Raw genomic sequence first — 22,458 nt, forward strand, 5'->3', positions numbered from 1 at the left:
AGTGCGGAGTCCACACCAGCTAAACAACAATAAAGTGTGGAATCTGGTTAGGGTGCTCTGAGCAAAGGTAAAACAAAAAATCAGATGAATTATTAAATAAGAAATTCCTGCCATTGACACTGTTCTCCTGTTTCCCTGTCAATGGACGTGTGTTTTGTGTGTAATGAAAAGGGTGAAGTAACCGCTCGGCGCCGGAAGGGGCGCTGTCCGCGGTGCTGCCGCTCTGGCGGGCGGGAGCCGCTCATTCAGCGACGGGAACTGCCAGCGGCCGCCAGAGACATCCACACCGTGAACATGGACAAGTAGGGAGAGCTCCAGCCGCGACCTTACACAGGCCTGACCCGGCCCGGGGGGGGGAGAGAGCCTGTGCTGGGGGGGGGAGAGAGCCTGTACTGGGGGGGTGGGGAGCCTGGGGGGGGGGGGAGAGAGCCTGTATTGGGGGGGGGGAGAGCCTGTGTTGGGGGGAGAGAGCCTGTGTTGGGGGGGGGGAGAGGTGGGGGAGAGAGAGCCTGTTTGGGGGGGGGAGAGAGCCTGTGTTGGGGGGGGGGGGAGAGAGAGCCTGTATTTGGTGCGGGGGAGAGCCTGTGTTGGGGGGAGAGAGAGCCTGTGTTGGGGGGGGGGAGAGAGAGCCTGTGTTGGGGGGGGGGAAGAGAGAGCCTGTGTTGGGGGGGGGGGAGAGAGCCTGTGTTGGGGGGGGGGAGAGAGAGCCTGTGTTGGGGGGGGGGAGAGAGAGCCTGTGTTGGGGGGGGGGGGAGAGAGCCTGTGTTGGGGGGGGGGAGAGAGAGCCTGTGTTGGGGGGGGGGAGAGAGAGCCTGTGTTGGGGGGGGGGAGAGAGAGCCTGTGTTGGGGGGGGGGAGAGAGAGCCTGTGTTGGGGGGGGAGAGAGAGCCTGTGTTGGGGGGGGGGGGAGAGAGAGCCTGTATTGGGGGGAGAGAGAGCCTGTGTTGGGGGGGGGGGGAGAGAGCCTGTGTTGGGGGGGGAGAGAGAGCCTGTGTTGGGGGGGGGGGGGGAGAGAGCCTGTGTTGGGGGAGAGAGAGCCTGTATTGGGGGGGGGGGAGAGAGAGCCTGTATTGGGGGGGAGAGAGAGCCTGTGTTGGGGGGGGGGGAGAGAGAGCCTGTGTTGGGGGGGGGGGAGAGAGCCTGTGTTGGGGGGGGGGAGAGAGCCTGTGTTGGGGGGGGGGAGAGAGCCTGTGTTGGGGGGGGGGGGGGAGAGAGAGCCTGTATTTGGGGGGGAGAGAGTATTTGGGGGGGGGGAGAGCCTGTATTTGGGGGGGGAGAACCTGTGTTGGGGGGAGGGAGGGGAAGAGAGAGCCTGTGTTGGGGTGGGGGGGGGGAGAGAGAGCCTGTGTTGGGGGTGGGGGGAGAGAGAGAGCCTGTGTTGGTGGGGGGGAGAGAGAGCCTGTGTTGGGGGGGGGGGGGAGAGAGCCTGTGTTGGGGGGGGGGGGAGTCTGTGTTGGGGGGGAGAGAGAGAGCCTGTATTGGGGGGGGGAGAGAGAGAGCCTGTATTGGGGGTGAGGGGGAGAGAGAGCCTGTATTGGGGAGGAGGAGCCTGTGCTGGGAGAGAGATGGAGTCTCTGGGTGATGGGAAGAGACACTGCTGACATTGGTTTAAATCTAATATCATAAATAGGACTATCTTAAACAGTCCTATTTAAGGTATTTCTATAATCCATGCTCCTGATTTCTGAATTTGTTGAACCTTCCTTCCAGCCCATTCTTTGCAGATATCTCATCTCCCATCGTTCGGGAAGCCGAGGTTACCAAAGCCGCTCGGAGACGCAGTGCTACAAGACGCAATGTCTCTAGTATCCTCTTTCATCACTGCACGTATTAGATTGCAACTTTGAAAATTATTGCAGTTCAGAAAGGCATTTAATGCTTTTTAAGAGCTGAAAACTTATATTTTTGGTCGTATAGGAATATTTAATGTGGTTAAATGTCACAGTTTGCATCTATTGAGTGAAGTGTACTAGTGACAAATATACGGGTAACATACAGTGGTCGGCAGGCAACACAGCTCCAATATAGTTTTGACATTCATAATACAGTGTCTACTGCACAGCCTTGATATCCCATCTCAGGAGCTTTATCTTTGACTGTCTTCAGTCATCCTCCCATCCCCACCCCCCTTGCCCTTCACCTTCTTGATTCCAGCCCTCAACTTGGTTGCAAACCCTTGGCTGACCAGTGCTTTGGGACGTCCTCCTGACGTGAAAGGCGCTATATGAATGCAATTTGTTATTTTTCATACTTATAACTAGCATTGGAAAAAGTAATAAATGAAACTTCTTTTTATTCTTTAAGCCTGATTATTTTGCTTAAAAGTATCTTAACTACATAGCAATTGTTTATGACTAAAAATACTCTTATGGTTAGTAAAGCATTCCCAAATACTGTCTTTGTTTTAAGCTCAATCTATAAAAATGTTTGAACTATTGGAAATTACTTTGCTTAACACATTTAGTACCAACAAATGTGAACGAAGCTACACCGGCACGGATACAAATGCTTGCTCGCACTCCAGGATCTTCATTCCGCCAAGCCTGTAAGTTTTGATATTAAAAAAAGGCCATGCAAAGCAGAGGTAATCTAATTTAAATGTGATTTTAAAAGGTTGTTTTTCGATTACTTAGAATTTGTATTTCAGAAAGTTGTCTCTTGATTTTGCAACACCCCTGTTGCACAAAATTCAATCCTGAAATTGTTGACCATATTATTTGGAGAATGTGTGATGGGTTAGTTAACAATGCGCTTGCTTGCTGCCTGTTCGTTTCCATATTGATACAGTCAAGTCTGCTTTATGTTACACTCTGTCGGACCAGACAAAATTATAACATTATTATAACAATAGGGGAATTTCCCTTAAAAACAATTGCAAACATTTCCAGACTGTTCTAAAGGCATTTACAATTTCATGGAAAAGATTTTTTTAAAGGTTCAATACGTTACTTTAATTTCACTTCTATAGGGTTATTTAAAAAATTTAAATCAGGTATTTTTACTTATCAGTTCTTGTTAGATAATTTTTTCACAAAAATTAACAGCACCTATGGATGCTAAAATGCTGTAAATCCTGTGCTTTTTTAAAAAAAAACCGGTGCTCTTTTTGGACCATCCATTTGTCTCTTTGCTCCGTATTTCAGGTGTCAGAGCGATGCTACAGACTGCTCTGACACCACTACACCCCTGAGTATAACAATATTCATTATTTTGTTAAATTGGGACTACAAATTTGCATAACATTAGATGAATTATAACATTATATGCCTATAACGTGCCTGGCAGCATCAACCTCCATGGTTGCTCACTACAACTCACCAAGCCAGTCAGGAACCCAGGTGTCTTGTTCGACCCTCAACTGTCTTTTCTCCCCCACATTCAAGCCATGACCCGCTCTGCCTTCTCTCACCTCCGTAACATTGCCCGACTCTGCCACTACCTCACCCCTCAGGCCGCTGAAACTCCTTCTTCATCATCGCCTTCATCACCTCCAGGCTCGACTATGCAAATGCCCTGCTTGTTGGCCTTCCCAACTCCTCCCTGCACAGGCTGCAGATAATCCAGAACTCTGCAGCCCGTGTCCTCTCCCGCACCAAATTCCGTGACCCCGTTTCACTCCCTCTCACCCGACTCCATTGGCTCCCTATCCTTCAGAGGATCAAGTTTATTATTATTATTATTAAGATCCTGATCCTCACATACAAAAAAGCCCTCCATGGCCTCGCCCCACACTACCTCTGTGACCTCCTAACCCCCTACCAACCTGCCCGTTCCCTCCGCTCAGCCGGCTCTGGCCTGCTCCACGTCCCCCGACCCACCCGCCACACCGTTGGCGGGAGAGCCTTCAGCCACTCTGCCCCCAACCTCTGGAAATCCATCCCGTCACTCTGCCTCACCTTCTCCTTAGCCTCTTTCAAGTCCCGCCTCAAGACCCTCCTCTTCAACCATGCCATCGGCCACCCCCCTTCCCTCCCCCCAACCCCAGCTCGGGTCTGACATGCTGTACACTGTCCAGAGCCTTGGGACGTCCTCCCAACGTGAAAAGCGCTGTACAAATGTAATCTTGTTGTTGTTATAACAATACGCAAACTCCAATATGTACAAAACATACCAACCACGGCCAGGCCAGGACTGGCCGCCAGTATATTAAACAAAATAGGAAAAAAAATAATTTGGTCACTTAATCCACAACTGTTTGTGGGACACTGCTGTGCGCAATAGGCTGCCGCGTATCACCCACCAAACTTTACAGTATATTCTGTGAAGCGCTTTGAGACAGCTGGAAGGTGTAATAAAGTGCTATATCAAATGTAAGGATTACATTATCACGCTAGAGAGAAATACACGTTGCAGCTTTGCTTGCAACCAATGGATCCAATATGGAATATAGATTGACACACCGACAGACATTTAGTCTTTATCTATACTCAACAGGAAGGACTCCTGTGGGAGGATTCCTTTTGGGAGGAATCCTGTGGGAAGACTCCAATCAAAGATACGCTAACCAAAGGGGTTTACTCTGTGATCCAGCAGGTCCTCGAGTTATTATAGATATATCTCTTTAGAAGGGTGTATGCTTTCCTCTGGCTACTTTGTTGCAGAAACCATGCACACCTCATATTTGGGGGATTAAAGCATTTTTAAAATATAATTTATCAACGATAGAAGATCCCTGAAAAATAAATGCCCATGACATTCACGCATGCAAGACCTTTCCGATGAGGTATAAATCATGTCTCTGTGTCAATCACTTATTGCGTTAGTGGCGGATACTCAGACAGAAAAACACACAGATTCCGTCTTTATTAGTATAGATTATGCAAATTATAACAATAAGCAAACTCAAGTGTAATTTCTCCCACAAAATAGTCAATCCACTTTACATTCTGTGAAGCGCTTTGAGACGTGTCAAAGATGTGATAAGGCGCTATATCAAATGCAAGGATTATTATTTATTTTAATGAAGGTATGTAGGCTTTCATGCTTCCTGACATTGGTTGAAGAGTGGCATTGGAGCTGGTCTGTTATCTATTTGTTCTTCTGGGGAAATCTGCACAACTTTTGATTACGTCAGCTTTCGGTTGTCGATTAAAGTGACATGGTTTCTATTGTTTTAGGATTATTTCCATAACTACCCTTGTATACTGCTGCAATTATGAATTGTAATAGCAGCAAACAGCTCAAAGGCCCAATATTTAAGGTCTGTTCAGCTGTTAACTGTTGCAGGAAGAATCCAAATGAGGAGAAATGGCTATTCACCAAGTAAAGGAGGCTGCGAGTGGAACTGCATAGCTTTTGTGTGAGCCGGGAATGGGAGTTTTTTTTAAACCTTTAGCCAAAGTAAAGTTGTATAATTAGTGTTAATAGTAATGACTTAAACTTTAGTGTGCTGAATATTGATAATCTAGATATTGATGATTTTGAAGATAACAGTTGGTATTGTATTCCAGGCACACCACAGACTCGAAGGCAGCCTGAATTGTCTGGTATTTTAGGATCAGTCGGCAGATCTCCGCGTTTTTTTCCCACACCTGGAAACGCATCTATGGTAATGGCCTCAATTACTGCTTACAGGTTTTATTTACAGTGGTTAAGTAGAGGTGGTTTCTGTAGTAGTTCCTGAAAGTTGATGGACATGAAAATCCGGTATCTTCTAGTTTTTCTAAAGAAACGATTCCTGCTGAATATGAAGTGTGGTGTTTGTGTGACATTTCAGTCGTTTAGTTTTATGATTTGGATGATGCCTATTAGGAGTTTGTGACTTACGGAAAGTAGAGCCCAGAATGGCAGTGATTTTTCTTCTAGTTTTATGGATTACCTTTTTTGGAAACTTTGTGTTCATACAGTAGTTATCACGTGTTTAATTTCAGTCAAACCTGTTTTCAGGGGACTGAACCAAATTGACCTTTATGTAAGGGTGGCCTCTGAGTAAGGGTTTATTGATCAGGCCTGAATTTAAAAATAATAAAAAGAATCTGTAGGCCAAAAATGTCCACAGGCCTGCGTATAGACTCTCTCTAACACATTTACCAATTCTGCCTCAACCTTGAGGTGGGATGAAGTGGGCATTACATGGTCAGCGAATATATGGTCTATACATGGGCTGGGGAAATTGGTATTGCATTACCGCTAAGCACACTTAATTTCACTTAGAACTGACCGCTGAAAAGAGTGTTAGTACACCAACCAGGCTTAAAAAAAAGATTGGCCACTGGTTGTGTTTGAAGGTGGTTGCTGAATAGAGGTGGTTTATTATGGAAAATCATCTGGGACTGTTCCAGGGTAGTTGTTGATAGTAGGTGGTTGCTGAATAGAGGTGGTTGCTTTAAGAGATTTGACTGCACTTTAAAATGCTAGAGTTTATTGTTCCATTTTCTGATGTTATTCCTGCTGTTATCTTGTAATTTTTTAAAAAAGGAATATAAAGTATTTTTATAAAGAATAGTGGTTTAAAAACATGCTGTTAGGGTCTTGTATTTGGCAACGGCAGTCTGGTTCACCTTGTGTTACATCTAGGTAGATGATGACTTTCTCATTTCATGCATTTAGCAAATGGTCAGTAGTGTGGGAAGCAGTTTTTTTNATCCTGTTTTTCCCCTCACTACTGAGAGTAGTTCCCCCTCAATAAAGAGGGGGCAAAACAGATAGTTTCCCCCCTCAAGCAATACAATTGACCTGGTTGAAAAGTGCAATTTAGTTCAAGTGGGTCAGTCCATTGAGACTGGTCTAGTTTCCTCACAAATGGCTGAAAACCTCTGTGTTGTGAGTCACCAAGGAGAATTGTTTTTTTGTCTACATTGTTTTTATTCAGCTGCATAATTTTTTTCTTTCTTTAGCGATCTGGCCTAGATGATATGGATTGGACTGCAGGTGTTTATTTGAGTCCTCAGAGGATGGGCTTGATGACAGGAGTGGACTCCCCAGGGAGTTTTACAGAGGACATCACTTTGAGCGCAGTTATGTTGCGTGAGGATGATCCAGGTTTAACTGGTGAGAAAATTTCATGCGTTCTCTCAGAGATCGAACAACGTATTGAGGGGTGTATGAATACTGTCCTTTTATTTCTTTGTATGTCATTATACATCAAACAGACCAATCTTTCTTATTCCTAATCTTATATTCTCACAATAGAAAACAACAAATACATTGTGCTCTCAGGTGTAAAAACTTGACACCCATGAAGGCCTCTCCAACAGTGTCCCAAGAGAGCAGAGTGAACAAACACAACAACTTTGTAATTCGTGCACTCTTGTTATTCTGGTTTGTTGTTGCTCTCAGACCATGTGCCTTATGTGTGAACAGTATAGTACACAAAATAAACAGTCAATTCACTTTACAGTATAGTCTGTGAAACGCTTTGAGATGTCTTAAAGACGTGATAAGGTGCTATATCAAATGCAAGGATTATTATTATTACATTTTATATATGTGCTGGACTCAATACTTGTCCTATTTTTAAAAAAAAAGCAATTTCAGAGGCCATTCAGTGGTTGATTGTGCTAAAGTGTGTTATTTTGGTGCATGCAGTGTAATTCAGTTTGCATCTTCTAAGTGTTAACAGTTTTCTGACATGTTATTTCTAACAGCTACAGCCAGTTTATTCCCAAACTTCTTGGACTCTTTCCTGAAGCACTCATCTAGTGGCATCTTTGATCTGATAGAATCTTATGAGGACAACTGCAATGAGCAGGTATGATTTTTATAAGCAATTTTTTTGGGGGTAGTACAATTGACTTCCTTTAATATTCAAGACTCAACTCTTTGACCGTGTTTTCGATCACCCTGCTTCCCACCCGCCCCAATTCTGCCCCCCACCTCATGTCCAAAACACTGGCTGTCCAGCGCCTTGGGACGTCCTCCCGACATGAAAGGCGCTATACAATTGTAATTGTGTTGTTGTTTTCATCGTTCTCTATTTAATAAAATTGCAGTCATTCATAATGTTTTGTCATGGGTGACTTATTATTTATTTCTCCTTAACATCTTATTTATTTCTCCTTAACATCTTATTTTCACCTTTCACTCCAGATCACTATTTGAAAGCTGCTCTGCTGCTCCATTTGAAAGCTGCAATGCTGCATTTGGGCAGGTTGATCAGAGGTTACAAAAGTAACTTGTTGTTAAATTAGTCTCACATTTCTTCTCTCCCCCACACAAACTCCTGTGGGGAGGAGATATCTAGCACCTGCTATAGCCTTCTTTTTACAGCAGAATGGTTAAAATAAGCAAATAAGTGGCTTGGCAACTCTCAAGCTTATCAGACTATGGTGCTCCAATGCACTTTTGTTATTTGTTATGTTGATAGTAGGTGATTGCTGAGCATAAGGAAGCTTAATATATTAATATTTGTTAACTATTTTGGGAAGTTCATGATTCAGAACAAAACCATTTTCTGTATTGAGAGCTCTGTATGATAAGCTGATGTTAACATAGTTAATATTTGTAGCTGAAGTGAAAATAGTGGCTTAAGACCATTTGTTTTGAGATGTTTACTGATTTGAATGTCTTGTACAAGCGGAGAAACTAATCTATTTTACTTTCGAGTCAACAGTGGGTGTACTAATCCTTAAAATTCTCTTTATCTTGAAACAAAACTGAAAATGAGTTGCAATTGTCTTAGGTTGAGGTACTTAAGAAGATTGTTAACCGTGCAACTCCCGGGCAACAGAAGTTCTCCAAAACAGCCAGTGTTCTTTGGTTCCTTCAGCAAGAGATGGTAACCTGGCGATTGATTGGATCCCTTTACAGGTATTTCATTTCAGCTTGCTATGTATGCTGAATTTCCCTGCATTGAATGGATCTCTTCTACAGTATTCAATAAGTGAGCATTCTGTGCATCATTTTAGCGTGCCTGGTCAAGTCAAGTTTTTGAATTGATTATTTGCAGTGCATTAACACACTAATGTGTGAAATTAGTTGCGATCAACAATGTTCATATTGACCTAAATAAACTGTGGAACAGTGCAAATAAGTGCCACTCAAACATAGAGCACTTCTGGCATCGCTTGTCTATTTATGATCTGAGCATCTGAGAAGACAGTTGTGCTGTCATTGGAAAATAACTTATCCTAACAAAAAACACAAACTTTTGTTACTATACATTAAAATTGGACTTCTATTTGTTTTCAATTAAATGTAAAATGACCACTCTTAACAATTACATGGATTATACATCATGTAAAAAGCCCATTGACCCAATTAATCTGTGTCAATGTTTAAAACAAGAACAAACAAATCGTATTTATATAGCACCTTACACATCAGGAGGACTCCTCATGTCTCTGCCCTTGCTATTCCCTTCTCCATAAAGAGTACATCAAGTTTCCTCTTACATTTGTTGATACTTTCTGCTTCAACCAGAACTTCATCTGCATTCTCTGTGTAAAGTCCTGTAGCTTAGTCGTTAGAGCACTCACCTCACAAGCGAGAGGACCTGGGTTCAATTCCCGGGTAGGGCGAAACAATGGGCAAGTATCCTTACTCCACGCCACTGTTGACCTAGCAGTAAGAAGGAACCTGGTTGCTAGTCGATTGGTGGATTGCTTTTCGGGGGTACTAATTCCTTCAAAACAAACAAAAAATAAAAATCACTCAATCCACAGCTGTCTGTGGGACACAGCTGTGTGCAATTAGCTGCCACATTTCGCCCACAAAATATCCAGTCAATTCACTTTACAGTATATTCTGTGAAGTGCTTTGAGACGTCTCGAAGACGTGATAAGGCACTATATCAAAATTCAAGGATTATTATAAAGAAGTTCGTACTCAACTCATTTTTGGATCAATGAGTCGTGTGTTGACATGATAACTTTATGTTACATATATGATGAATCAAATGTCAGAATGGTTGTTATTACTGGGATTTTTTNGCAATTCCTGAAATCAAGGCTTGTACAAAGTGCCCCCCACAGGGCACAAACTGCAGTAAGAAGCAGCTGGACCCATGGAATGCTGCCATTTCATAGTTATGTGACGAGGTATAAGAGAAGGATATTTTCACAATGTATACTGAGCCTCAGTAAATACAATGACTTATGCAGCTTTGCCTTGTTTAATGTTAAACAGCACTCCTTCGGGTATTTTATTTACTTTGTATATTGTCAGAGTTTATTTACTGTCCTGGAATTTTTAGGAATTAATCTTGGCAGTGGTAGGTCTACGCAGAAATGTATTGCTGCAGGACTTGATACCAGCCACATGGTGTTACTGGAGACACTTTGCTGTTCTCTCTTCAGCACATCATCACCACCCAGTGATACCAATACATTTTGTTGCAGATAAGCATTTACTACATTTCCACCTAGTGGCAAGGGTTGGTAAGAGTTGCTGCAGAACTTTTATCCAGCATTTGTTGATAAAAGTACTGTAATTACAATTTTAAAATCCGAAGTGAGAAACAGAGAAAGATGATCTGAAAGAATAAAGATAGAGGAATAGTACAGGAAAGCAAAATTTGGGAGTTCAAAATATCGACATAATGCGTTGATCCAAAATTAGGTTTAGGAGGAACTTCTTTTCGCAGAAGGTGATGGAAAAGTGGAATTTACTGCTAAAAATGGGTTGAAGCAAAGAACTTCAACACATTTAAGAGGAAATTTGATGCATATGTAGCGGAGGGGATTAAGGAGAGTGGAGAGTATACTCATAAGGATTATAAACACGGGCACGGATTAACCCTATCCGTGAATCCCACGTTTATTGTGTCACCCTGCACATGTAATATTGGAGTCTGGACTAGTAGCTTCTAGAACACGATGGTCTAGAATAAGTAGGATGCCTATAGGAAATTGTCACACTTTGTTCTTAAGTGCTTATTTTTCCCATTGGTTGAGTTTCTTGAATCTTGACTTTTCTTTCCTATGCTTATTTAGGGACAGGATAGAGTGTGATGATGAAGAGGAATGCATATGTGAATTGACTGTAAGTAAATCTGGTGGTACCTCTCATGGTGGGGAGAAATTTAACACAATGTAATGAATGCTACAGTATGAAATTCTTCTTGCAGGACCCAAATGCTAGTGAAAAGTTGATCATCGACACCCTTTTCCAGCGAGATTCGCTTGTACGACAGAGTCAGGTACTGCTCTTTTACTAAAGGATTTGTGCAGCATAAGTAAACTCTTACTTAAAAAAAATAGTCACTTGGGTGAGCAAGATATTTTGTTAATTAGTAACCAATTTAATCAAAGTACATTCTATATTAATTTAGAGTAGAAAAACGGGCTTGGACAAAATCTAATTGGCAATTTTACATTCTGCAGATTGTCGTTGACTGGTTAGAGAGCATTGCCAAAGACGAAGCTGGAAACTTTGCAGAGAACATTGAATTTTATGCAAAATCTGTTTACTGGTAACAGTCACAATTTAATTTTGATTCTGGACAACTTTTTACCAATTTAGTTTGTGTATAATGTTCACATTTTGATCACGCTCGCTTTGTAAGAAATGATGCTCTATTTTAACTATTCAATTGCTAACTTTTTTGAACAGTGTTAAATATGATTTCTACTTTTTAAAATAAGTTCCTGTAACATTTGTAAACTAGACTTACATAAAACTACCCGGCACCGCTTAACTACTCCATGCCAGTAAATAAAGTATTCATAACATAACATGTAGGAGCAGGAGTAGGCCATTCGGCCCTTTGGGCCTGCCCCGCCATTCAATCATGGCTGATCTTCTAATCTAACTCTAGCTAATAACCTAACCCTGCCTTATTCCCATATGTTCAAGGACTGAGCGTCAACAGCCCTTTGGGGTAGTGAGTTCCATATATTCACCACCCTTTGAGTGAAGAAGTTCTTCCTCAACTCAGGGCGAAAGGGCTGGCCTCTGATTTTAAGGTTGTGACCCCTGGTTTTAGTTTCTACAACCAGGGGAAACAATCTCCCACTATCTACTCTCTCATGTCCTTTGATGATTTTATAGCTTTCTATAAGATCCCCTCTAAGTCTTTATATTCTGGAGAATATAGGCCCAAATTGGTCAGCCTATCCTCGTAACTCAACCCCTTCATCCCTGGTACTAACCTAGTAAATCTACGCTGCACCCCCTCCAAGGCAAGTACATTCTTCCTTAAATGACAAGACCAAAACTGGACACAGTATTCCAGGTGTGGTCTCACCAGGGCCCTATTCATTATAAGGGAACGTCCGAATTTGATTAGAAACCTCTTGATCCAGTTAAATGCTCTGCCACTGAGCGACATCCCTCTCTCCTCCTCCCCCCCCCGTATAAAATATGCCTTCTCTTCAATATGTGCAAAATGAACATAAACATCTGGTTTAAAGTACTTTATTGCCTATTTTAATTACTGCCGTTATTCCATTTGTAGAACTCCTTTGAGAGTGGTGCTTGCAATGAGGATGTGCATATATATTTCTGTTCAGCCATTCAATGAATATATATATATGTGAAAAATATTTGTAAATTTAAGATATCCATCACAATTATTTTCATTTTATAGGGAAAACACTCTGCATATTTTAAAACAGCGACGATTGGGTGTCACGGGATTTTCAAGGCAACTTGTGACTGAGCTGGTAATATCACTTCTGTTAGATGGCTATGTTTAAAGTGCAAAATTTCCCCTGCAAAATTGGTTTCATAAAATATTTTTGGTAGTTTAATAACCTTTAGCCATGAACTGTTAAAGAAACTCCACGTAATGAGCTTAACCAGTGTGTTGAAACTTAATAAGGATTTTCTAATGATCTCTATATCCATAATTAAGATGACCAGTGAATTGGGCAATTTACAGCTAACCTTTTTCAACTGCAGTTGAAATAATTCTTGTATGTTATAGCAGTGCACAATACAACTAACCATTTTCTGGTTTGGCTTCAGGATCCAGATGCTCCTATACGACAAAAATTGCCTCTTGCAGATCTGGATAGGGAAGATGATGTCCGATTTATGAAGTATCTATTTGCTCTTATAAGAGCGGGCCTGACTGATGAGGTAAGTCTTGTTGCTATTTGAGCATGGATTGTGCAAGAATTCAAAAGTCTTTTTTGTTTGATTGTGAGAAATTTGTGCACAAAGTAAATAATATAAATTCTCTCAGGCTCAGAGACTGTGCAAACGTTGTGGTCAGGCTTGGAGAGCTGCAAGTCTTGAAGGCTGGAAACTATATCATGATCCTAATTTAAATGGTGGTAAGTGCAACATTCTAGCTTGCTGATTCTCGCCAGTTTTAGCTAATTTTGTGCATCCCATTACATTGTTTGAATGTGCTGTTTCCAGGAATGATGCTTCAACCTGTGGAAGGCAACGCATACCGAAGTGTTTGGAAGGCTTGTTGTTGGAGAATGGCAGATGAAGTAAGACAGAAAAATATCTGACTGTATAAACTGGGTGCAAAATAATCTTATGCAGCTTATTAGCAAACTATACAATCAATATTTTCTTGTCATGTTAACCATTGACTGAGTAATTTCTTTGAAAAAANTTGCTACCTATATTCACAAATTCCATCACATTCATTACTATTTGTGATTATTAAATTTTGTTTCCTGCAGGAACAGTTTAACCGGTATGAACGAGCAATCTATGCAGCTCTAAGTGGAAATCTCAAACAGGTAGAATGTTTAATATTTCATATTTGCTCCTTTACTTTTTTAATCGATTTGATCATTGTCAATTTATCTGAAATGATGTGTGGTTTTTCATTTTTAATTCAGCTTCTTCCAGTATGTGATACATGGGAAGACTGTGTTTGGGCATACTTCAGGATCATGGTGGATAGTCTTGTAGAACAAGAAATCCGTGCAGTCAGTATTGCTGTGGATGAGCTGGAAGAGTTACCCAGAGAGTACACAGAAGCCAAGTAAGTTTGAATTCAATCACTTTTTGTGGAAACAGGTCAAATTTAAATAATGCTTTATCTAAACAAATAGTGTCTAACCTAATCTATATTTCCAGTTGGACCCTTGAGAAAATATTTGAAGAGCTGCAAGCATTAGACAAAAAGGTAATGGCAAAATTCTAACATATGCTCCTTTCAAAATGAACTCTTGCCCATTAATATGAGTGTGTCTATCCTAACATCCCTCTCTTGCTATAAATTTTCAATAGTAGGAGCTGCCTCGTGTCATTGTGGAGTGATTAGATGGTGTGTTGAATATTGCGATGCAAGTAAATACACGTTGTGAACTGTAATGCATGTGATGGCATGTATTTGAAAGCTCATAATTGGCACACAGGAATAGTTGAGGGATAAATTAGAAGCTGATTTAATGCAGAGGGTTATTGGAACACAGAATGCTTTGCTGCAGGTGGCAGTTGATGCTGAGATCATCACATTTTAAAGGGAATTGGATAAAGATATAAAAAGGAAAAATATGTAAGTATCTGAGGAAGCAGCAGGGAATTAGGATCAGTATAGCCACTCCAGTGCAGGAGCTAACACCAACTGAACGCAGGTTCTTTCAGTTTTGTTATTTCTGCTTTTGAGAAAACATGCTTTAAATGTGATGAGAACTGAATAAATAGAAAATGTCATTTGCTTTCCAAAAAAAAGGGAAATTTGATATTAAAAAAATCTAGTGTTGTATATGCCTGAAAAATGCCTTTTATGGTTAGAATGATAAAGTACATTTCTAGGCTCGATTATATCCTCACCTGATTTTCTCAGTGATTTATGATCCACTGCTTAGTGGATTAAATGAAATAAGATTAAATGAAAAAGAGGCAAAAATGCAACTGCCCAGTAGTGCATAAATGGTTACATATTCAACTCACATAGATAACAACAACAACAAAATTACATTGTATCGGGCCTTTCACGTCGGGAGGACGTCCCAAGGCGATGGAAAGATGAAATGTCATAAATATATTGCTGTCAGAAGTTGATGCTATCAGATAACCAGTGTGTATGCACAGATGTAACACAGGATAGTTTGTTTTTGATAAACTGATTTGCATTTCCTATTTGTAGCAAGTGTTGGAGGAGAATAAAGCTCATTACCATATCATACAGAAATTCATAATCTTGGGAGACATTGATGGTAAGTTTTTGTTTTTAAAATAAACGTAATCTATGACAGATACTAAATGGTTTCTTGTAAAGTTGCATTATTATATTTAAAACTGAGGTGCAATGTATTCAAACTACCATATTGTAGACAATAAGTGCCTAAGAGTTCAAATATAAGGCAAACCTGCACAAATGCAATTTTATGAGAAACCAGTTAGTGTCTTTATGTAAAATATTGTAATCTTATTTTCTGGTAGAAATCTACATAATTGAAATTTAATCTGCTTGTGATTTACAATCGTGACTGCACATTTGTGATTTGTAATATTATCTGAGCAAATAATTTCTAAGTTCTAGGATAAATTCCCATTTTTGGGGATATTGTACAGATGGAACTCTACTACAAAATTGTGTGGTATTTTATATATTCAATTAAGTGTCTTGTGTTTGAATTATAGGCCTAATGGATGAATTCCATGACTGGCTATCAAAAGGCAAAGTGCTCCTTCCAGCCCATCTGCTTCGATTCATGACTCACTTTGTCTTGTTCTTGCGGTCTTTGTGCCTACAGACAAAGGTATGATATTTGGTCACAGCTACACAATTTTATCACACACAACATAGTGCAATTCTATTTCGCCATTCAATATCCACATTTCAGTGACCATTTAGACACCTTCATGCCACTGAAGGATAATGTTGCTGAACATTGAGTGCACTCCTCACAGTCTACCCTACTATGGACTCTCCCTCCTTCCTCTTCCCCACACCACCCCTATCATAACGAGGCCAGTGGGGTTGCAGCTTTCAGCCAGTCCCTGCCATTAGACAACACATCAGTGGGAGCCACAGCCAACTCCTTTGCACAATCCTGTTGCCCAAACATGTTCTGGTGTCTATTGAAAGAAAGCAGATGTTTCCCCTTTCATAACTCAGCCAGAAGTGTCAGTTGTCTTCCATCTTTCCACCCAAAAATAGGATTTTTTTTAACATTAGATGGGACTAATATATCCTGCTAAATTTTGCAACAAGTCACCAGATGTGTTTTTTTAAAAAAATGTTTTACTCTTCTAGGAGGATGTTTGCGTGGATATTATCAAGACATACATAGAGGTGAGTTCGATTTAAATCCATTTCTGATGCTTTGTGTTTGAACTTTTTATGATACTTTTGCAATGACTTTTCCATGCAAAGTCAGGGAAACATTACATGGTTTACATCCTAAACTCTTGGACATAGAGTCGTCATTATCACTCGATAAAGATGTTTACAAACAAGTAAACAAAAATTACATTTGTAAAACGCCTTTCACATCGGGAGGATGTCCATTGGCCACATGTGATGCTCTTGTTTGCTTTGAGGAGAGCATGCTTTGACCACCATTATTATTACAAATCTATCAAATAGAAGTAGCACCAGTAGAAAATGTATCGTAATCACTCTTTATCTTCATTAATTTTATGAGATGAATAGTAAACAGCCTTTTGGTTAATACAGTATTTATTTTCATTACCTAAGAAAGTGCCTTGTAACTGACTTGTGAGTTAATTTGTCTGCCTTCATAGAAGTATAGTTTTATGGTAAATCTTGGAACTAAATAATTTTGACTTCATTTTCAAGTTACAAAATGTATCTAGGAAGTGCATTTATTTTTTGTACAAGGCGACCAAACAGTCGTGAAGCTACCCTATTATCTAAAAAAAATATCATCATATCTTTAAGGCTTATTAGATATTGTAAAGGTATCAGCTTTTTTATCACTGTATATACATTATTGCCTTCTAGCTTCTGATCAATGAGAAATACACAGATTTAATAGCTTTCTACGTCAGCCACTTGCCTTCGGATCTGGCCATCACTCAGTATTCAGCATTTCTGGAGTCTGTCACAGAGACTGAACAACGGAAGCATTGTCTGGATCTGGCAAGAGAGTATGGTAAGGATGAACTCTAGTTTTGATTATGATGCAAAAAGATAACTTTTATGATTACATAACTACTGTAGTCTTTGAGTTCAAACTATTGTTTTAAATGAGGGTTCTCTGGTGCTGCTCATCTGTAAATGGATTGCTGCGTCTTGAAAATTTCATGAAAGTAAAAAAAAATTCTGGCAGCGTCTTAGCTTAAGATTCGGTTATGTACCGCACAGAATCTCCCAACTTGATCATAGTTTGACTTGATTACAAACAGCCTATAAAATAACGTTTTTAAAATCTTGCATTCCAATTGAGTATTGAGAGAACTAAGAGATCCAATGAAGGGTTAATATTATGATCCATACACACTGAGGCCAGATTTTTAAAGCATTTTTAATTTTTAAAGATTTTGATTTTTAAAAGCATTTCGCTTTTTTAAAAAAAATTCAAAAAGGCATCTGAATGACTGAAATGATTTGTAAGAATTGTAACAATCTACCAGTGACTGTTGAATGCATCAGAAAATGAGGGTCCTTTTATTTTTGTAGGTCTGGATGTAGCAGCAGTGACTAAGTGTGTTGTGGAAAACATCCGGAAGAAGGATGCTGGCGAGTTTACACACCATGATCTGGCACCGTCTCTTGATGCAGCGACTACAAAAGTGAATGCGTACTTTAGTAGCATGTTTGGCATTGAATAATGTGCATCTGCATATAACAACAGATTTCATTTAATGCTAGAATGGGCATCTATTATTTGTACATCTGTTAAATTTGATCTCTCTACATAAATACACTGTTTAGAATGTCTTCCCTAATTTCAAAATGTTGAAAACGCCACATGGCATTTTATAAATCAATGTTTACAAAGCTCTTACACATTAAAAAATAATTGCATAAAATATTGCAAGTTTGGTTGAGTAATGGAACATTCACATCAGCAATGTACACTATTTTGCACAGGAGGATCGTATGAAGATTGATGTCATTGACTGGTTGGTGTTTGATCCCACACAAAGAGCAGAGGCACTGAAGCAGAGCAATGCTATCATGAGGAAATTCTTGGGTATGTAATTTTTTCCTGTATGTATCATTTTAACGGGTTCACATGAGACTTGCCAAACCTGTATGTAACTTAGGCGTCAGGTTCGATCCCCACCTGTCCTACCTACCTAACATCAATGCGATTTTACAGCTCCTATTGTACATGTAGTTCATGGGATATTTTTAGGAGTTTGATATTGAGTATTACAATAATGTCCAAGTGATATTTGATAATTGGAAGTCACAAATGGACTTTTTAATTTGGAGTTTCACCAATTGTAGATTATGGCCCTGAATGGAGTAATATCTGTAATTCTTCAGTATATCGAGACCATGTAATAATGTAATTGCTGCGCTGTAATTTTGTCTTGCAGCTTCTAAGAAACACGAAGCAGCTAAGGAAGTATTTAGCAAAATTCCAGAAGACTCTGTAGCAGAAGTTTATAAACTGTGGGAAAATCAAGCAATGGAAACTAATTTTCCAGCTGAGGATGAAAATGCTATCCGGGAGCACCTGTGCATAAGGGCTTATTTGGTGAGAGATAGGTCCGAAATAATAAAATGGATATTGAAAGGTTGCGTAGCTTCATAACTTGACAGAATTACACCAAACACATAATGCTATGTTGCTGTTGCCTCAAACAATACACAGAAACTGGAAATGGTTAAACACAAATGCAGAAATGAAACGGAGAGCCAGCATTTTAGCATTTGTGGGGAGATTGCCTCTCTCTTGTGCTGGACTATAGTTTCACTGAGGCATTAACCTTCTGATTCCTCTCCCAAACTGCCATTCTCAACATCTGCTGATCTGAAGATATTTCGCCCAAGCCCAGGTCGTTATAATTAACGTCTCTTTTCAAACTCTAAAATGTACACATCTTATTGCATATTTTACCTTTGGGATAGAATGTATTGCTGATCTTAAAGAAATGTTGGTGTGATTTCTATGTTACGTTTTTCTAGAAATACTGCCAAGTTTTAAAAAGGTACAGAACAATTTTGTTTTGTCACTTAGTCGAAAAACGGTCAATTCTGCAAAGCTACCTGTTGTGTCTACAGAGTCCGTGGCACAAAAAAACCCTGAAAAGGACAATGTGTGGCACTGAATGTTCTGACTCCATTTTCTAAATGCAAATAGCTGCACCAGATGAATGTTTGTATGTGGATATATTCATGATTATATTCTATATTCCTGCCCCTCGTTACCTATTTCTTAGAATGTACAGAATATTCGAAGAAATGTGACATTGCATATTTTCTCAATCTGTTGCTTTTATATTTGTTCTTCTCTAGGAAGCTCATGAAACGTTCAATGAATGGTTCAAACAGATGAAGTGTGCTCCACAGACGCCTACTCTGGCTCCTCATGCAAGTTTCACGGAGACAGTTGCTCACGAGCACAAAGAGAAGAAGTTCCAGGTTAAAACCACATAGATTTCAGTTGTTGCTGCTTCTATATTTTCTGCTTTTGGTGTACTGATTATTGTTTTTAAAAATCACAGATGGATTATGAGATGTGGAGTGGCCATTTGGAGGCATTAACAAGTGAAGTAAAAGAGAAAATTTATAACGTCTTGCTCTTTGTGAATGGAGGCTGGATGGTTGATACCAGAGAGGTAAAAGCAAATATGTAATGTTTATTTTAGCTACTCAGAAAATACGCTTACCAGTAAATATTAAAGAAGCCTCCAATTTTTTTACGATTTTAATAATCATGAAAATGTTAATTACAATTTAAAACTTGACTCTTTCCAATTGAACGCTATGTATAGTTATACTGTAGTTTGGGAAAAATAAGGAATACCTAAATTTCACTTTGTATTCCAAATGAAGTGTTTACTAGATAATATTTCAACCACCCATATTGACTTTTCTAAAGTTAACAAAATGTTTGCTTTGGGCAGGATGCTGAAGAAGATGCTGAGCGCTCTCACCAGATGGATTTGCTCCGTCAGCTCTGCCTGCCAATGATGGGCTTCCTGCTTCACACTGTCCTGCACAGCACTAAACAATACCAGGAGTGCTTAAAGCTGGCTGATGTCATTTCATCAGAACAACAGAAGCTTTATCAAGTAAGTAGGCCACACAGCTTTGCTACATATTTAAATGTTGTGAATGATGGTCATAATTTTATTTAGAAGCTTTAGAGAAAGCGATTAGTAAATTGGAAATTATTTTAATATGCTAAGGAACAGACAGATTTCTTTTGGTTTAGTTGCATCCCAGACCTTTTTCAACATTGAATTTCAGATGAAGAAAGTTTGCAGTAATAAAGGTCATTGAGTTTGCTGTTGTATAAGAAATGCTATGCTTTCATTATGGAAGTTCATCACAGCTTATCAACAACAACAACAAAATTATCACCCAGGAACGAAAGAGGTTCCATTTATTGCAGCAAAGCTTTTGTGTACCATCTTGGTCTGCATAACACTGGTAGTTAAGCCTTCCTACAACAAAATGCTTTTACATTAAGAAGCAGAATTGGATAAACAAGAGTATTGTAGAAAGATGATTTACCTTTAAAGTAGAGCTCCTGATTCTCGCCTGGACATGTAGCAAAGACAGCCCACAAACCTCTGAACAGGGTGAAGAAAGAGGGAAAATTGATATGGACTCATCTTTGGTTGCTCTTGTGAAGCACTAGCAGGGTAAATTTTGCAGGTTATCTGTTTACCAGGGAAACCTAAAGAGTGGGTTAAAAAATAGCAAAAGTTAAACTCAAATACAAAAAGGGGACAATGGTAGTGGTATTTTATACGGTTGAACAATTCAAAAAAAATTAATACTTCATTGCTTAATGAGATTTTACTGCTTTAATATGATTTGGTTGACTGATTTAGCTGATTTTTGGTCAATGCTAAAAATTTGTAATTAAATGTGGCCTACTTTTGGCCAAGCACTCTGAGATGCTGCCCCACATGAGGGACCCTATATAAATGCAGGTTGTTGTTGTACCTTTGCCTGAATTTTAAGGAATGTCCTCTCTTGTGTGCGATAGGTATTTTCTAAAGAGGAAATGAGGAAGTTTTTGCAGAAGCTGAGAGAATCATCGCTGATGCTGCTGGATCAGAACCTTGATCCTCTGGGATATGATATACAACCCAAGTAGTCTGAAATCCATGATTTGTAAAAATATTGAACAATTTGCGGATTTCTTTGCAGATTTGTCATATTGTATTCTCTCCCCCACCTCCCCATCCCAATTTACAATGGAGGTAGAACATGAAAATTTCAATGGTTGGATTTACAGTTTTATTGAATGCTGTAATATAAGCTATTTTTGTACAAAATACTTCTTCAGCCTTATTCAATGTTACATCCATTTTGCAATTCTTTGAAAGGGTATATATTACCGGCAAATAAAGTTAAAAGATTAAAATCAAATCTGTTATTTAAAATACATAGATACATTTCACCAATTGCATTTCATTCCCATAAAAACACAAGATGGCAAGCAACCTAGTAGGAGACCATTGACAACTACATTAGTAGGTACACAATCAGCCGTTTATACTGTTTACTTTTATAATAATAATAAAAGTTTTTAATTGATGTATCATAACGAGGTTGGGTCTCGTGTTGGGAGGACATTTAAGGCACGGGCCAGTCAGGGATTTGGATCCAAACAAAGGGTTGAGATCAGGAGGGGTAGAGAGCAGGGAGGGTAGGGTTAGGAGGGTGGCCGAAGGCATGGTCGAAGAGGTGGGTCTTGAGATGTGCCTTGAAGGAAGGGAGGGATCAAGGCGAAGGGCCTGGGATGGAGTTCCAAAGGGTGGGGGCAGAGAGGCTGAAGGCCTGACCGTCAATGGTGGGGTGGGCCAGGCAGGGATGTGGAGCATGAGTGGAAGGAGCAAGGCTGTGGAGGCCTTTGAAGGCAAGGATAAACCTAGTCATGATCATTAATTTATTTTAAGACAGATAACATTCATTGTGGAAAATAAAAGTACCAACCTGAAAGGCAGGTTAATTTACAATCCTGGAGCAGCAGAAACATTAATTTCCTGCCCTTGAGAAACATTTAGCTTCTAAACAGGATTACTTGAATTGACTTTTTCCAAATGAGAATTACATTGCACTTGGTGCTTCTGAAACCAAATTGTACATGCTGTAAGCCACTGCATATTGCACTAGGAGTTGAGTGCAATTTTGTGCCCTCAAGTACAATTTCTAAAACTACTACATCAAGAAAGGCAGTTACACAATACACCTAAGAGTACTGAAACCAAATTACAAATGTTGACTATTACAAGCTCTCGACTACAAGCCGGTGTCCCAGGGCTGCAGAGTTGCGTTGCAATTAAGTGCATATCAGCTTGAGAATAAAGTTCCACCATTCATAAAATCCAGCTAATCCCAAACTGTGCTGCCTGCCATCTCGCTTGCATCAAACTCTGCGCCCCTATCACCCTGATCCTTGGCCTCAGTCTCACAACAGATCGACTTTAAGGTCCGCACCTACTAACAAATCTCTTAACATTGAAACTCTCTGTCTCCCTCCACTTAGGGAACGAGGGTTGACCC

General features: G+C 39.9%; 1 protein-coding gene across 1 annotated transcript; it reads left to right on the forward strand.

The window, feature by feature from the left end:
• Positions 1–245: 245 nt before the first annotated feature.
• Positions 246–21,311, forward strand: nup107 (nucleoporin 107). Its single transcript, XM_007904966.2, has 28 exons — positions 246–302; positions 1,710–1,804; positions 2,464–2,544; positions 5,450–5,547; positions 6,836–6,989; positions 7,586–7,689; positions 8,620–8,747; positions 10,871–10,919; positions 11,005–11,076; positions 11,261–11,349; positions 12,466–12,541; positions 12,846–12,959; positions 13,066–13,156; positions 13,245–13,321; positions 13,520–13,579; positions 13,682–13,827; positions 13,923–13,971; positions 14,938–15,007; positions 15,435–15,553; positions 16,051–16,089; positions 16,762–16,912; positions 17,440–17,552; positions 17,854–17,956; positions 18,309–18,469; positions 19,231–19,356; positions 19,440–19,553; positions 19,842–20,009; positions 20,936–21,311. The coding sequence occupies exons 1-28, from the start codon at positions 295–297 to the stop codon at positions 21,044–21,046; spliced, it is 2,766 nt and encodes a 921-aa protein (XP_007903157.2). The 5' UTR covers positions 246–294; the 3' UTR covers positions 21,047–21,311.
• The last annotated feature ends 1,147 nt before the right edge of the window (positions 21,312–22,458 follow it).

This window comes from Callorhinchus milii, unplaced genomic scaffold (assembly GCF_018977255.1).
Source record: "Callorhinchus milii isolate IMCB2004 unplaced genomic scaffold, IMCB_Cmil_1.0 Scaffold5, whole genome shotgun sequence".
In the NCBI taxonomy this organism is placed as follows: domain Eukaryota; kingdom Metazoa; phylum Chordata; class Chondrichthyes; order Chimaeriformes; family Callorhinchidae; genus Callorhinchus; species Callorhinchus milii.

Coding starts and splice junctions, on each gene's coding strand:
- nup107 (XM_007904966.2), top strand. Junction 15,008..15,434: donor AATCTTGGGAGACATTGATG/GTAAGTTTTTGT, acceptor TTTGAATTATAG/GCCTAATGGATGAATTCCAT. Junction 20,010..20,935: donor AACAACAGAAGCTTTATCAA/GTAAGTAGGCCA, acceptor TGTGTGCGATAG/GTATTTTCTAAAGAGGAAAT.